The following is a 15,725-nucleotide window of genomic DNA, read 5'->3' on the forward strand; positions in this document are numbered from 1 at the left end:
CCCCCCCCGTAACTCGTATCCCGTATTCACACAACCTGCAACCATCTGAAATACGATACTCCGTTCTAGACTTCACTCGCATCAACTACCCTGCTTCTCTCTCGCTACTGCACTACTCAACTTCCCAGTTCACAAATCACACCCAACATTTCGCTCTTTGCCAATCCCGCCCCCCCCCTTCATCGTCCGTCTTGGCCCCTCCCCCCGTCGTTCCGCGCGAATTCCCACGGGCAAGAGCCATTAAGAGATCCATGTTGCAAACACCCTTCCTGCGAGCGCGGGAGTCGGGTAGTTTAATCCAATCCTTTTCCTCCTTTGCCTTCGTTCCCGCTTGCTGCTGTTCGTCTATGGCCGTATCGAGGTTTCCCTGGTAGAAATGTACACAGTACATGCCCTCGCTTCGTACCCGAGCTTACCATACAACGTTTTATTTCAATTATTTGGGGGGTCACTCGGATGAGGGCGCCGAGATTTGCTGATGATAATGATGATCGGCGTGTATTTGGGGTATGAGTATGGGGTGATTTTTTTTTTTAGCAAACTTGGTTCTTTTTTGCTTTCGGTCGGACTTTTGCAGGGTTTGCGGTGATAGATTGTGAGTATGGTATGTGCATACTTACATAACCTACTTTACGGACATGAAGTAGAAGTTCCGTGGAGACTAAGTACACTACAATAGTGTGGGTTGGAAAAAAAAGGGGGGTGATGATGTGATGATGATCAGGAACCACCTACCACGCGACAAAACAAAAGTGCGGGTCCTGCCGGGATTTCGACACTACTGCAACTCTACACCTACTTACTACTTACTAGAGTACCGCTCATCACCATGGCAAATAGCGACACGAGCGCTTCTTGGCAAATGTCGTGGGCATGAACATCTCTCATTTCCCTTTCATGACTTTCTTTACCATGCATAAAAATGTTTGGGCCATCACAAATGGACACCGGTCTTGCAACAGGCTGTCCTAGACATATTTTTAAGAAACAAAACTAGCGTCTTATTCAAACAGACAAAACATCCCAAACAACCCCGTGCCAAAACAATGTCAAACACCACAAGGCTGAAGACATCATGCACTACAACACATCATCTATCTATCCTCTACCGCGTATCAATCAAATCCTCCAAAAACTCGTCCAGCTCAATAATCGTAAACTGCTCACCCCACTTGGCTCGGAACTGGCGTTTCCTATAACCACTGTTGATCTGCTGCCCCCAGCTGATCAACTCCACCCTCCACCCCCGCTTCAACGCTCGCTCCACGTGAGCTAGGAACCCGTCTGACATCTCTGCAATCGCCCCATCCCCCGTCGCTAGCACCATGGTGCTCGGCCATTCGCAATCAATCATGCTCTGGCACATCTTTAAGTGAAGAATCTCATCCACTCCCTGCTCAACCCATTTCGGGGCTGCAGGTGTCTTGGGAGCCGGCGCGCTCGTTTCAGAGTCACTGCCGCTGCCAGACCGCATCTGCGTCGCCTTGTGCCACCCCATCTTCTTGACATCGTTGAAGAATTTCTTCTTCTCAGAGTCTTCCCGTACAATCAGCACTTGCTCTTGCATCACACTGTCGTACCCAACTGCCTTCGAAGTCTCCACTAGCTTCTCAATGTGAGGAAGCGGGTTGGCTTCGCGGTGTGAGCCGGCGAAAAATCGCTTGGCTACAGGTCGGCGCCGCTCCATCAGCAGCGCAAGACTATCAAACGATATGTCATACGCGTTATGGTGAAGCCCATGCAAGCGCAGCATATCCTTGAGTCCAATCATAATGTTCGAGGCATCGACGAATACATGCAAACCGTGCTCACTTTGCTTCTCGTTCAGAAGCTGCATCGGCGCCACCAGCCACTTCTGGTCTTCCGGAAACTTCTCCATTAGCTTGTTGAACAGATGGAGATGACGATCCGTTTTCGATCGAATCACAAGAGGTGGTCGCCGTCCGCTGAACGAGCCGGCCCGTGGGGTCGGTGTCGTCGGAGCCTGGGCTACAACAGCGGGTTGTGAAGCAGACCTTGGTAGAGTGACTGGTCGAACAGTTCGTGGGACAAGTCCATGGCGTACTGGAGTAGCCACAAGAGATGGCCGCTGTTGTGGGAGGTCAATGTGTTGGTCTAGCACTGGAGTGCTCGACGTTTCGTGTATGGCTAGATTAGGTACTGGCGTTTTACAGGGTGTAATGACCGGTGCCTTTTGTAATGGCTGAGGAATCACTGGCTGTACTGCGTATGACTGCTTGAGTATACTGGGACGAAGCTTGGGTGTTTTGGGCTGCTTCGGTTGCTTCAGCTGAATGTCATGAGCACCTGTGGATTCTGGTGCGGTCGTAGGTCGGATTTTTGCACCAACATTGGATCGTGAACTCGTTCGGGAGGGCTTTTGCGGCTTTTCAGCAACATCGTTATCCTCCACCGAGTTATTGGTAAGCTTGTCTGATTGCTTGCCATTGGAGCCTTGTTGTTTTTTATGCTCCCTCTGCTCGCGTTCTTCAGCGAGCTGATCAAGTGTTTCTTGCATGATCCGCTGGCGGGTTTGCTCTTCCAGCAACTCCTTCTCAGCACGTCTGCGAGCCTTCTTGCGCTGTGTCTTAGTCAAGCCAGGGCTGCTTATTGGCTCAACAGTTGAATTCTCAACACACTCGACGGGCGCCTGAGCCGGCTTCAAGGTTGGAGACGGCAGCAAGGCATCATCTGAGTTGCTAAGCTCAGAGTCAGGGTCGAGGGGTGGAAGCGGTGCTACCAAACTGTCTGAGAAGCCTAGGCTCTCAAACAGCTTGGAGAAACTGCCCAAGCGTACCCCGCCATCTTCACAGGCTGGTGTGAAGCTGCTCTGCGTTGTGGGCCGGAGCGCCGGAGAGCAGATATCTTCGGAAGCAGATTCAATCAGATCAATGACGGGGCTGAAGTCCCAACCGGTATCAAGAGATTGTGAAGGCATTGAGTATAGTTTCCTCGAGGGATAATAAAATAATCGTAATTCAGTGTGTTCGTCGAAGGTGAGTGGTGAATGCTAATGTGTGGCGGAATCTGGAAGGGTGTCAGATGAATACAAGGAATCTCAGGCGGCAAGCTCGGCGCCCTGAGAGCAGTGTTTCGATGATACAGCCTTGCTACACTAGGCACACTCAGCGCGTAGAGGCTGTATCACAAGGCGCAGCAGATGGCCAGACATACTGTGTAATTGGTCTCGAAACAAGGGTCTTAATCGCGCGCTCATGATCAACGGTGGCGACGTGTAGAGAAAGAGGTATTGCCAAGCTCAAACAGTAGCTATAAAGGCAATCCTGGGGAGATAAGTGTGTCAGTAAGAATAAAGAGAGCTACAGGAGCGTGAAGATAAATGCCTGATGTTTGGGTGGCGGCGGGGTGAAGGTCATCGGGGGGGTGTCTCAGCCTCATGGTCCGAGCTCTAGCCTGCTCTAGTCTATTCGCTTGGGTCGATATGCCAACGCCACCGAGAATGACACACATCATGCATGCTGGAGATCGGAACGTCTTTGGCGCTTCACTCGCTTTTGTTTGTTACCTTACCTGGACCATTTACTGTGATTATTCGAAACATAGGGACGGCTCTGTGAGCTACGTAGGTACGGAAAGCCCAAGAGCGGTCTGACGTGCCCATCATCTGGCCTATCATCATTTGGCCTTTCTAGAAAGCGCAGCCGAAATTAACCAGTAATCATGTGCTGGCGTTGCTCTAGCACCGACAACTCGATCAACACTGACCGACTTAAGTTCAACCCCAACCACTGTACAAGAAACAGAAGACGCATCAAACCTCGTAGACAAGTCCTGGTTGCCAGGGTGCGCATCAACATGATAGGGCCGTCTTGGTACCAGTCTTATGGACAGGAAGATAGTTTTCTCCCGGTCAAATTCAAGCAAGAGTTTCTATATCGAGACGAGGTAAGTTTCACGACTTGTGTTATAACTTGTGCAAATGCATGGCAAACTCAAACAATCATTGGAGATAATATCTGACGTAATCTTAACAATTTCATGGACCATCTCGTGATGACGGATGTTCACAGCAAGCAAAATAAATGAACATGGCCCAAACAATTTCTCATTCTCACAAAAATATGCACAGGCAAAGCGATAGGATTTCATGTTCAGGAAGACAATATGACCCTAAACCCTGCAGACCATCACTCGTCTTAACCTTGGCAATAGCATAACCACAGACTCAATTTGATAGTCAATAATGCAAACGCAGGACCCACGCACTAACCATGCATTCTCCATTTCCAAGAGTCGAACATGGTATTTCCACCTTCACATCCATCTGAGCCTCGGCTGTCCTACTAGTAGATCCTCGAAATCCCTGCCCCTCCCCACCCCACTCCCCCAAACCTCCAAAGACCCTGCATTACCCCCTCTAGTACTAGACGTGCCCCAACCATTCCTACATAATTTTCGCCTCCCCCTCCCTCCCACACACCAATAGGAACACACAAAAAAACAAGAGAATCATGTCCGCAGACTTCTGGGCCGGCTACATTTCCGGTGCAGCAGGCATCATCATCGGTAACCCACTGGACCTCATAAAGACGCGTCTGCAGGCAGGAAATGCACCAGCACCACATGTAGTAGAAGCTACACCGACGACAACAATAACAGCAGCAGCAGCGGTACAACCACAACTCCAAACCCTGCAAGGTTTCAAAGCGCAATTCGAAAATGCCGGAACACTAGTTAGAGGTGAGACCAATAACTTCAATATTTACTATTCTCCCATATCATGAATTCTTTATTGCTTTGAAACAAAAAAATGGAGTAAGGGAAAGTGAGGAGAGAAACCCTTGATCCTATTTTTCTTTTTCCAAAACTCCATTAATCCCTTCCTTGCTCGAACCGGAAAAAAAAGGGAACAAACTAACAAGCACAACCACTCCAGTATAGGCGCCACAGCCCCCATCCTCACCTACGGCGCCCTCAACGGTCTCTTATTCGTAACCTACAACCGCACCTTAGCCCTCCTACACGACACCCCAGCCTCCCCGCAAAGCCTCTCCAACGTCTTTCTCGCAGGCGTAACAGGCGGTCTCGCATCCTTCGTCGTCAGCGCCCCTACCGAGCTGATCAAGTGCAGAGCCCAGGTTTCTACGAGCCAGACAACGACGTCGTGGAGTGTGGCGAGGGATGTGTGGAGGGCTGAGGGGGTACGGGGGTTGTATTATGGAGGTGCGATTACGAGTGTGAGGGATGCGATGGGTTATGGGCTTTAGTAAGTTTCCTCTTCTTTTTTTTGTAAACCTAAACACGTGCAATTCTTTTGGCACGTTGGAAGAGGAACGAAAGGAAATATAAGTATGGGTGTGTACTAACTACAATTTCTAGCTTCTGGTCGTATGAAATGTCCAAACAGGCCTGGAGTTCGCCGGATGATTCGGACCAGGAAACGGCGATGAAGGTACTCATGTGTGGTGGGTTGGCGGGTGTCGTTAGCTGGACGTCCATTTTTCCCTTGGATATGATCAAGACGAGAGTACAGACCCAGGTACTACATCCACCGGCAACAGATGGAGAACGAAGTGGGCTCCTGCAACCGGAAACCCAGAAGAAGCGAATGAGCTCAATTGAAATTGCCAGGCAAGCATACCGGACAGAGGGCGCAGGCGTCTTCGTCCGTGGCCTGGGCATATGCAGTGTACGCGCTTTCATTGTCAATGCTGTACAATGGGCCGCGTATGAGTGGATGATGAAGTTGTTGCAATAGTCAAGATTTGCACGCCAAAACAAAAGAGTGAAGCAAAGGCATGTGCATAAGCCTTACGAAATTCCCATTCGATGCTATAGCTACATCTCAACAGCTAGCTTTTAGTGTAGACAAGGAAATTTTGTTCTCCTACAGTGTTTCCCCGATACCAGAACTGACTCGCAAGATATTCTCTCCAGATCCCATTCTGTGGAGAGATGCAAATGTGAGATAAAGGAAAAAAATCATCCCTGATAAGGCGCTTGCTACCACAGCAAATAAAAAATGTGCGTGCATCATCATGTAGATGCTAGGTATCCCAGATGCATGGCGAATGAAAGAACGCATTACATAATCTGGTCTTGGGTCAAGCCGCCAGTGTGTTCGGTACCTTCCATAACATCGCCGTTGCCTACGTTGGTGTATTTGACGTAGGCAAGGCCGAGAGGCCTGCCACCATACTGGTAACCAGTGAATTTGGCTATAGATGTGTTAGTAAGTTGATATACAACAACTTTGAAGAACATACCGATAGACGTCTCTGCGTCAGCAGCCTTCTCGAACTCAACTACACCGGTTCCGCGAGAGCGACCGTTGGGCTCGTATTGAATCTCGGCACGCTCGACCTTTCCAATCGTGGTGAAGAGCTCGACAAGATCCTCGTTACTAGTCGACCATGGTAGGTTGCGAACGTAGATGATGTTGCTGGGTTCTCCACCTGCAGTGGCAAAGTCTGTGAATGGGTTCGGGGCAGGAGGAGCAGCGTTGGGGTCGAAACCAGGGCCACCGGCACCACCACCGTATCCGCCATTGAAGCCACCGCGACCTCCGAAGCCTCCGTAGCCACCACGACCTCCAAAGCCACCACGGCCCTGGAAGCCGCCGCCAAAGCCTCCGCGGCCTCCGAAGCCTCCGCGACCACCGAATCCACCAGGAGCGCCGGCAAAGCGGTCCTCGCGAACCTCGAGGTTTCGGCCCTGCCAGTCATAGCCGTTGAACTGGGTAATGGCATTCCGGGCATCCTCGGGTGTCTCGAATGCAACCACACCGGAACCCTTTGGGCGACCATCAGGTGCAATGTGAACGTCAGCGCGAAGGACTTGACCATTGTTGGCAGCCTGGCGGAAGAGGTCTTTCAGGTCCTGCCAGCCAACGTTGTAGGGAAGCTAGGCAACAAGGTTAGCAAAGACCACTAATGTAAATAACAATGGGGACAATGAAATGGGTGTACAAACGTTGGAGACATAGACCTGTCGTGCTCCGGTTGGACCTCCAGCAGCAGCGTTATTACCACCGAAGCCACCGTAGCCGCCGCCGCGACCCATTCCGCCGCCAAAGTCACCACGACCGCCGGGGGCACTGAATCGAGGCTCGGCCTCTCGGTCTTCGCGAACGTATACGAGGCGTCCCATGAGGTTCTGGTTGCTGAGCGTTGCAACAGCGTTCTGCGCCTGCTCCCGAGTTGCATATTCCACGATGCCACAGCCCTACACCCAAAGCAAAAGCCAGTCAACCTCCATCCTTCTCACGATCAAGACAAGCCATCATCCATTACCTTTGACATTCCGTTCGGTAGTAGCAAGACATCTGCAAAGAGGACCTCTCCAGCTATTTCCACATTAGCCCATCTCTTGACGCGACAACGCAACACATGCCATCCGTACCTTGGCGCATGAAGTCCTTTAGGTGATGCCACTTGACATCGTACGAGAGATTGCCGACGTAGACGCGACGGTCTTGTTGCGAAGAGTCCCTAATGTTCTGCATCATCTCGCCCTTGTTCTCAGTGGGTCGCGATGAGCCGCCTCTGCTGGCACCGTACGACTGGTAACTTCCCGCACCTTGAGCACCACTGTTGGGGGAGCGCGAGCGGCGTTCAGTGCGACGGTAGTCGTCTCGGCTGCGAGAGCGGCTGCGAGGTGAGTAGGAGCGTCGGGAGCGTCGCGGGGAGCGAGAACGGCGACGAGGGGAGCGGTCGCGCTGGTCATAATTGTCAGTTTCGTACGACATGATTGCGACGGTGCGTCGATCAATGCGTCGAAGCGGAAAGGTTTAAGCGGGTTGCGGGCGGGTGATGCGAGCTGGTGCAGGCTCGCAGGGTTGATGGGGTTGGAAGGAGAGGTTGCGCGAGCGGGCGAGCGTGCGTGAGCAGCTCGGAGCTTGGGCAACGACGAACGAAACGCGCGACGGCAGTTGCCGGCCAATCACGTGCTCTGGTCAACACCAGCGGACACCACGCACCATAGAGGTGAAGTGAGGAGTGAAAGGGAAAGGGGAAATGGACAAGCAGCTCGTCTGTCACGGCCGGCCTCGACGGGATGGCGGCTAGCAGGTCAGACAAGGGCAGGCCAGGAGCGGTGCGGTGCGGTGCGGTGCAGTGCAGTGCAGTGCGGTTCACTTGCCGCCTGGCCACATGGTCGGCGGGCGACGATTGGCGACGGGCAAAAGAGAAGAGGTGGCTGTACTCACTCGGTCACTGGGACGATAGGTGTCTCCTGCGGAATCTAGCAGGCAGAAAAGTCAGCAGGAAGGCAGGGCTGGTTATGAGGAGAGGCAGAACCGTGATGGCGCTGGCGCGGAGGGCGGATGACGGATGGAGATGGCGACGTTAGGAGGGGGATCTGGGGGAAGTCGAGGGGCACTTACCCATCCTGTGTGGTATGAGAAGCAGCTGCCGGTGACACTTGCTTAAGGCCGGGCTCCCTGCCAGCTGAGACGGCCTGTAGGACCCAGTCGTGGCAGTGGTGCAGATATCACGCTGCAGAGAAATTGCCCTTCTTCCGCCCACGCCTCAGCGATGACGCCCGTATGGGTCCTCGACAGTGCAGCCCTCCCCACGGCACAGCCCCGCCCAGCCAATCACGCCGCCCACGCTCGATCCGAGAGCAGAGCAGAGTCCCAAGAGTGCGGTTGGTCAGCGGCTGCCGACGTGAACTGTGTCGAGCCTTGAGGACGCACCCACTTGCACCGGAGCGAGTCGACCTGCTGCCGCGACCCGACGACCAATTGTTCCGGCAGATCTGGGAGCCAGATGCGAATGCGGCCGAGATGAAGCGGCGCTGGAGGCACCTTGATGGATGAACTGGGAGAGATAGAGGGTGGGTCGTTCGGTCGGACGGTTGACTGCTCGCTCGCGCCTTTCCCCCACCATTACGGTAGACCGTGCGCATGCGGGAACGGTCCTTAGTCTGCGGCATTCCTTTTAGCATTGGTTTCCACCCACACCTCATGGATCGAGTACGTAGGCCTATGTACACAATGCTGTCGCCCAGCCCACACCTGCTCAACCAGCCAGCAGCCATTGACTTGCGGCTGCCCGAGCCCCAGAACACAACGCTGAACCATCACATCGTCACATTGCCATCTTCAATTGGCCCATGGCGCCGAGGCTACGCTGTGCACCAAGACGAAGCCCCGTCACACCCGTGCTTTGTATGACCGGGACATTATTTCGATTGCCTTCCGTTAGCCTCGGTCTTTGTGGACACGTTAGCTGACCACGCATATCATTTCGTGGCTGCCTTCCGGCTCTCCCGATGGTTCACGTACCTAGATGTTCCGGGATCCGACGCCTGGTCACGTGCGCATGGTAGGACACACAAGACATTAGCCTGGCTCAAGCAGCTTGCGCACATTTATCTCATATTTACACCCAGGTGGAACTGCGAGATCCAAGCTCCTGGAGCTTCCCCATTACTGTTATTCTCAATCCATTACAGGTGAGAATGCATTGACTGTGGCATGAAACTTTCCATTGATGACTTACCGAAAACCTAAAAATAAAAATAAAGATAGCGAGATTTGAACAATCTGCCTTCCAAACACTCAACAAACTGACACAGACACATTTCCAAAGGTGGCACATAGAGTTCAGTGGGGACTGGGATTCGCTCAAATGGGGATACAGTTCGTTTGCTGAGTAACCATTACAAAGGACACTCGACATTCGTAGCACCATTGTATCTTGTTAATGCAGTTAGGAGGAGCCGTCAGATTACTCAAACTAAGGCAATTGTTTACAAAACTGGGTGTCTTTTCCAAAACTCGAGGCTGACTAAACGCTGCAATGGCGCCAGAGTCGGAAGTGCTAACGTCATGTTGCTGAAAGCCGAGGTTCCCCACAATAAGTCGACTAATCCCATTCCGCCTTGAACCCTATCATTATCTTGTTACACAACGACGCCAATTGAAAACAAACATACAATTTCCAGTCCAACATCGCTGCGCGTGAGTTGACGCCTGTTTGCTCCCTCCGTCCAACACCAACACAAAACATGCCTTCCAATTCGCCATTTCCAGATGTGAAAATCCCAGATGTCGACCTATGGGGATTCATGTTTGAGCGGAAAGACAGGGACTTCTCAGATGACAAAGTCATTTACCGTGCAATCAACTCTGATCGAAAATATACATTTGCCCAAGTAAAAGACCAGGCGAAAGTATTCGGCGAGGGACTCCTGGATCTCTGGGGTTGGCAGAAAGATGACGTTTTGGCACTGTATGTGCCAAACGATGTCGATGTCCCGCCAGTTATATACGGCACCTTTTATGCAGGTGGAATTGTTACGCCTGCAAATCCAGGGTATTCCAAAGATGAATTGGCCTACCAGCTGGAGAACTCTGGCGCCAAGGCACTCGTGACCACAAAAGCGTTTTTGACAACAGCGTTGGAGGCTGCAAACAAAGTCGGCATCCCAAACGATCGAGTCATTTTGTTGGGACCTGAAAGAGATGATTCTTTTAAGCACAAGCACTGGTCCAGTATTCGGAAGGCATCCATCTTAGAACGGTATCGCAGAAGGAAAGCCAACCCCGAAGACCTGTCGTTCCTTGCCTACAGCTCTGGTACAACTGGGCTGCCAAAGGGCGTGATGCTCAGCCATCGAAACATCATCGCAGATCTCCTTATTCTAAAAGGGGGTGTAGGCCACTGGTACTCATCAGCAGAAGACAAGTTCCTAGGCGTCCTCCCCTTCTTTCACATCTACGGCCTTACTGGGCTCGTCCATCAAACACTGCAGCGAGGCATCGAGCTTGTCGTGATGCCCACTTTCGACCTAAAGATGTTCCTGGAAGCAATCCAAGAGCACAAAATCACATTCATATACGTAGCACCCCCCGTCATCGTGCGCCTATCCAGAGACATCATAGTGACCCAGTACGACCTCTCATCCCTAAAAATGATCACCAGCGGCGCTGCACCCCTCACAAAAGGCCTCGTCGACACCGTACACAAGCGACTGGGCCTGAAAATCAACCAAGCATACGGCTTGAGCGAAACAAGCCCCGTAACACACACTCAGGTACTTTCCAGCCTCATAAACCAGAACAGAAGAGACACCCCCCCTGCTAACCACCACTACTAGCCCTGGGACGAATGGTACACCTCAATCGGCAGCGTAGGCAAGCTCCTCCCAAACATGCAAGCAAAATACATTTCCGCCTCCGGTCTCGAACTCCCCCCCAACACCTCTACCCCGGGTGAACTCCACCTCCGCGGCCCCAACATTTTCAAAGGCTACTGGAAAAACCCCTCGGCCACCGCCGCTGCCCTAACCCCCGACGGCTTCTTCAAAACAGGCGACATCGGCTTCCAAGACGCTAACCACAACTTCTACATTACAGACCGTGTCAAGGAATTAATCAAGTACAAGGGGTTTCAGGTCCCCCCTGCGGAGTTGGAGGGTAAGCTTATGGAGAATGATTCGGTAGGGGATGTTGCGGTGATTGGGGTGGAGGATCAGGATAGGCATACTGAGGTGCCGAGGGCGTATGTAGTGCCTGCGGAGAACATACGTGCGAGGGCTGGTCAGGACGAGGCGAGACATATTGTCAAGTGGATGGAAGAGAGGGTTGCGGGACATAAGTGGTTGAGGGGGGGAGTTGTGTTTGTAGAGGAGATTCCTAAGAGTGCGAGTGGTAAGATTTTGAGGAGGGTGTTGAAGGAGAGGTCTAAGCGGGATGTAGCGTTGGGGGTTGACGAGAGGGCCAAGTTGTAGTAGACATGTGTGTGTGTGTGGCTCCTCACGAGGTTGGAAATGAATTTTTGATTTGCATTTTATACCTCGACATTCTAGATTTTTGGCATTATCGAATACATGGGATGTATCACTACTACTACTACTACTACTACTACTATTTCCATCATCTACAACCCTTTGTTTCTCTTCTACTTGCATCATATTCTTTCAACTTTCATATCAGAATTCGTCATCACCCCTCATCCTCCTCCTTCTTTCCTCTCCCCCTGAATATGCACTCCCAGCTTAAAATTCACCAATACACGCCCCTTTTTCGTTATTTCCTTCATATGTAAAACCGAAGAGAGAATATCAGATTTGCAAGAAAAAAGAAACAATCAGTCATGACCCATGAGATCTGGTGAGAAAAGCAGACACCAAAACTGCTATTTATATAACCACATATCCGTGACTTTGAGTTTGAAATAAAAAAAAAGTCGTAACTCCATCCAACTCTAAAAGTTGAAAATCAAAAACTCAAAACCAAATACTGAAGACCCTTTGCCATGAAATCGTCAAGTTCTTGCCAAAGGAATAATGAGGAAATGAGGGAAAACAGGGGATGGGAAATGAGAATCTGACAACCACCGTGCTACAATGATTTGCCTGATCTGTAACTCGTTTCCCGCTTGAAATATCTGTGTAATAGCTGTAAGCTCCGAGACTTTTTTGTATATGCCGAAGTAAAAAACAAACAAACACCACATATGAAGTCAAAAGAGGTCGTGTCTCTCCCAAAAATGCAAACAAAAAAATCGCCCAAAACGCTCGATATTTCCAACTGTTTACCGGTTTGGAAAGGGGTATGCTATATTTTTTTTCTTGGTGTGTCGTAGATAAGTCGCATATGGAAGAGGATGGGAGAGTGACATCTGGAACGGGAAAAAAGGTCTAGGTGTTCTTGTTCCAGACCCCAGTGTCCTTTGATAGGCCTGAAGTAGCAGTAGTACGGTGTCCACCAACGGGTGCGAGGTTGGGGCTGCCCTTGCCACCTCCGCTACCCCATGAGAGACCGCTCAAGCGCTTGTTGCTTGTACTGGAAGTAGTGGATGCACCATCCCTGCTCTTGTTGACATCCTCCTCCTCTTCCATGCTGAATAAACCCTGCTCTTCCTCAATCCTCTCGCGATTGATGCTGCTGCTGCTAACTGCACGATCCATGCCAAGACGTCCACTCGAGTTTCCGATGCTGTTAGCTGAGGTAACACGGTTGATACCAGGATGGACCGGATTGCTGGTTATGCTCGCCTCCTCCCGAGTGGACAGACGAGTTCTCTGTAGTTGCTGGCTAATCATACTCATCGAAGCTTGGCGGGGAGGCGAAGACAGGTAAGGACTCGCGTCGCCGGTGGTAGGGCGGCTAATGGCGCGCAGTGAAGGACTCGCTCCAGGATGGAGGCTTGAGTTACGTAGCGGCGAGCCAACGTGTCCAAAGGCCGACTGTCCTGGCAATGAGCCTGACTCGAATGCATTATCGTATGTTGGCCCGCGGGGCTTGGCCCACATGGACTGGAACCGGGATGGAGAAGCAGTCGCTGCTGAGGGAGATCCATACTTGAGGTCGGATGCGGTTGGCGACACCCCAAGCCTGGACTGTGCAGCACGTTGGGAGAAGGAACTCTCGTTTTCACCCTGGTCGCGTGAGAAGCGGCGCATCTTTTCCTGTGGGGTGAGCAGGTCGCTGAGCGAGTTTGGCAGCAGATCCTCCTCGAACTTGCCAATCATGTCCGTCTCATCCCACTCCTCGTCCTTGAAAGCAGGTCGCGCGCCCAGACTAGATGACATGATACCACGAGAGCGATTCGCAGCGAGCTCAGAGTGCAGCATTCTTCGTCCAGTGGGCTGCTCTACCGATTCTGGTGGGGAAGAGCCCAACGCTCCAATTCCTCTTCGCGAACCATCACCAAACGCAGAGTCGTGCAGGTTGCGGAGCGCAGGCGAATCAGCCTGATACGAGGACGGGGGCGAGTTTGCGAGGAACTTTGCTGGTACAGACGAGGCGATGGGGCCATACCGGGCCATGGTAGAGACACCCTGGCTATCAAAAGAGGCAGGCAAGCCGACGTCCATGACACTAAGACCTTTGTGTGTGGGCGAGATGGGGAGGCGGCCATTGTCGTTTGGTGGCGAGCCGTAGTTTGAGCCGGGGTGGGAGGAAAAGGTGGTGTCAATGGTGGGAATCATGTCGTACTGGTTCTTGTGGTTGACGTAGTCGTCCTGAAGGGCGTAGGGGTAGCCTGGCTGCATGCCGCCCATGTGTGCCTGCATGGTCAGTAGGGAGCTGTTGATGGGCAGCTCCTGGTGGTGGGGGACGTTCATGCGGCCAAAGTGACTGGCGGCGTTTCCACGGTTGACGACATGGCCGTTTGGCAGGATGTGGGCCAAGGCACACTTTTGACCAAACTTGCAGTTGCCCTTTGTGAAGTACTTGCAAGGCGCGCGTTCCGTCAGCGGCTCGTCCGAGTGCAGGAAGGGACAGGCCTTGCCTGCCTGGCATGCGCCCTGGCGGTAGAACTTGCAGGGGACATGAGAGGTGTCTGTGGAGGAGGGTCAGCAAAGGGCAGAGGCAGGCAGGCAGGCAGACAAGGACATACTCTTGTTGTTTGGGGGGCTGCGGGGGCCGGCGAAGCCCATGTCGCGCAGGTTTGGGCGGTGGTCGTGAGCGGGTTGGTTGATGCGTCCGCCTGGGACAGCCATGGGCGCGTGAGTGTTTGCGCCAGCCATTGCGCCAGAGGAGAGGTGGTGGCGGAGGTCGCGCGAGGGTCGTGGGGAGAGTTTGGGTGTGGCAGACGAGTAGGGCTGTGTCGGGGGTGGGTTAAGCTGGTGGGCAAAGGGTCCGTGTGGGAGAGGCGGTGGTGGGGGCTCGTGGTGGGGTTTGTCGTCGCCGGCGTCGAGGGCAAAATTCGAGGGCGCAAATGTCGCCATGGCGCTGGTGCTGGCGGTGACCTTGACAGAGGCTGCTGCTGCGCGTCTCGGTCCGGAGTCGGCGGTCCACCTGGGGCCAACAGAGGGGGAGAGATTTCTCCCTCGCACCAGCGCACCCGAGGGCAGACTCTGGGTGCAGGCTTGCTTGGATGGGGCACGTCTCGGGCGACGGTGGCTAGGCCGGGCGCGGACTAGGCTGGTCGCTTGGGGCGGGCTGCGAGCGTTGGAGCATGGGATGCGCAAACGACTGCGAGTGTGGGGGGAGGGCGAGGGCGAGACGAATCGACTGCGGCCGTGGGAAAAAAGGAAGCAAAGAGACCAATTGCCGGGGCTGCATGCATCTAATACCACTTGAAATCTACAGAGGCACTTACATATACACACTATAATATACCAACTGCTGCTGCCTCGGCCGTCGCCGCGTGATGCATACACATGTACACAAGCTCGACAGGGCCCCGACGCGTGCCTCGACACTCACATGGCACCTCCCGGCTGAAACGCTCCATGCTGCACCCGGTCATGTGCCTGTCTGACGTCACTATCCATCTGTCTGCTGTGAATGAATGAATGAATGCACAGAGATATCTACATGGATACATACACAGACGCACCTCTGCATCCACGCTTTTGCTCCCGTCCACTGACACCATCCTCTCCGCCCTCGCCCTCTGTCTGCTGGATTGACATGTCGTGACAGCGGCAGTACCGCCTAAACTCCCTGCACTAGCAATCACGTGCACTCGGCGCTAGACTCGACTCGAACATCAAAGCATCCCATCACTCGACACCACCCGCTTTAGGCGATATCCGACACACCACCACCGCCACCATCTGCCTGTCTGCCGACCATAGTGCACTCTCAAATGTCGTCCTCTGGGTTAGGGTATGCTGACCAAGCAAGCCAGCCAGGGTTTTATCATCTCGCAACAGATTCTAGCAGTGAACTTGTACCACCGACACCTTGACTCGTATACCTGACAATGCCTCCCATTCCAGTAGACTTCCCCATACTTCCCCAGACATCCTTCAAACGACCGATTGCTTGATCCAAGTAGCCCCTCAAACAGTCATGCCATACC

At 52.8% G+C, this 15,725-nt stretch overlaps 6 protein-coding genes across 6 annotated transcripts; 2 read left to right on the forward strand and 4 right to left on the reverse strand.

The window, feature by feature from the left end:
• Nucleotides 1-1,105: 1,105 nt before the first annotated feature.
• COCVIDRAFT_26681 (hypothetical protein) lies at nt 1,106-2,938 on the reverse strand (the record flags this gene model as incomplete). Its single annotated transcript, XM_014701018.1, has 1 exon — nt 1,106-2,938. One exon carries the CDS (start codon nt 2,936-2,938, stop codon nt 1,106-1,108), a length of 1,833 nt encoding a protein of 610 aa, XP_014556504.1.
• A 1,534-nt stretch (nt 2,939-4,472) lies between these two features.
• COCVIDRAFT_99535 (hypothetical protein) lies at nt 4,473-5,719 on the forward strand (the record flags this gene model as incomplete). Its single annotated transcript, XM_014701042.1, has 3 exons — nt 4,473-4,701; nt 4,903-5,227; nt 5,341-5,719. 3 exons carry the CDS (start codon nt 4,473-4,475, stop codon nt 5,717-5,719), a joined length of 933 nt encoding a protein of 310 aa, XP_014556528.1.
• Nucleotides 5,720-6,045: 326 nt separating this feature from the next.
• COCVIDRAFT_26683 (hypothetical protein) lies at nt 6,046-7,708 on the reverse strand (the record flags this gene model as incomplete). The annotated part of the gene is made up of 5 exons (XM_014701019.1): nt 6,046-6,179; nt 6,228-6,864; nt 6,934-7,185; nt 7,254-7,306; nt 7,363-7,708. 5 exons carry the CDS (start codon nt 7,706-7,708, stop codon nt 6,046-6,048), a joined length of 1,422 nt encoding a protein of 473 aa, XP_014556505.1.
• Nucleotides 7,709-8,451: 743 nt separating this feature from the next.
• COCVIDRAFT_99465 (hypothetical protein) lies at nt 8,452-8,868 on the reverse strand (the record flags this gene model as incomplete). The annotated part of the gene is made up of 1 exon (XM_014701043.1): nt 8,452-8,868. The coding sequence occupies one exon, from the start codon at nt 8,866-8,868 to the stop codon at nt 8,452-8,454; it is 417 nt and encodes a 138-aa protein (XP_014556529.1).
• A 1,104-nt stretch (nt 8,869-9,972) lies between these two features.
• Nucleotides 9,973-11,697, forward strand: COCVIDRAFT_99566 (hypothetical protein; the record flags this gene model as incomplete). Its single annotated transcript, XM_014701044.1, has 2 exons — nt 9,973-11,001; nt 11,065-11,697. The coding sequence occupies 2 exons, from the start codon at nt 9,973-9,975 to the stop codon at nt 11,695-11,697; spliced, it is 1,662 nt and encodes a 553-aa protein (XP_014556530.1).
• Nucleotides 11,698-12,609: 912 nt separating this feature from the next.
• On the reverse strand, nt 12,610-14,643 carry COCVIDRAFT_26685 (hypothetical protein; the record flags this gene model as incomplete). Its single annotated transcript, XM_014701020.1, has 2 exons — nt 12,610-14,255; nt 14,313-14,643. The coding sequence occupies 2 exons, from the start codon at nt 14,641-14,643 to the stop codon at nt 12,610-12,612; spliced, it is 1,977 nt and encodes a 658-aa protein (XP_014556506.1).
• Nucleotides 14,644-15,725: the final 1,082 nt, after the last annotated feature.

Source organism: Bipolaris victoriae (genome assembly GCF_000527765.1).
Source record: "Bipolaris victoriae FI3 unplaced genomic scaffold scaffold_43, whole genome shotgun sequence".
NCBI lineage: Eukaryota > Fungi > Ascomycota > Dothideomycetes > Pleosporales > Pleosporaceae > Bipolaris > Bipolaris victoriae.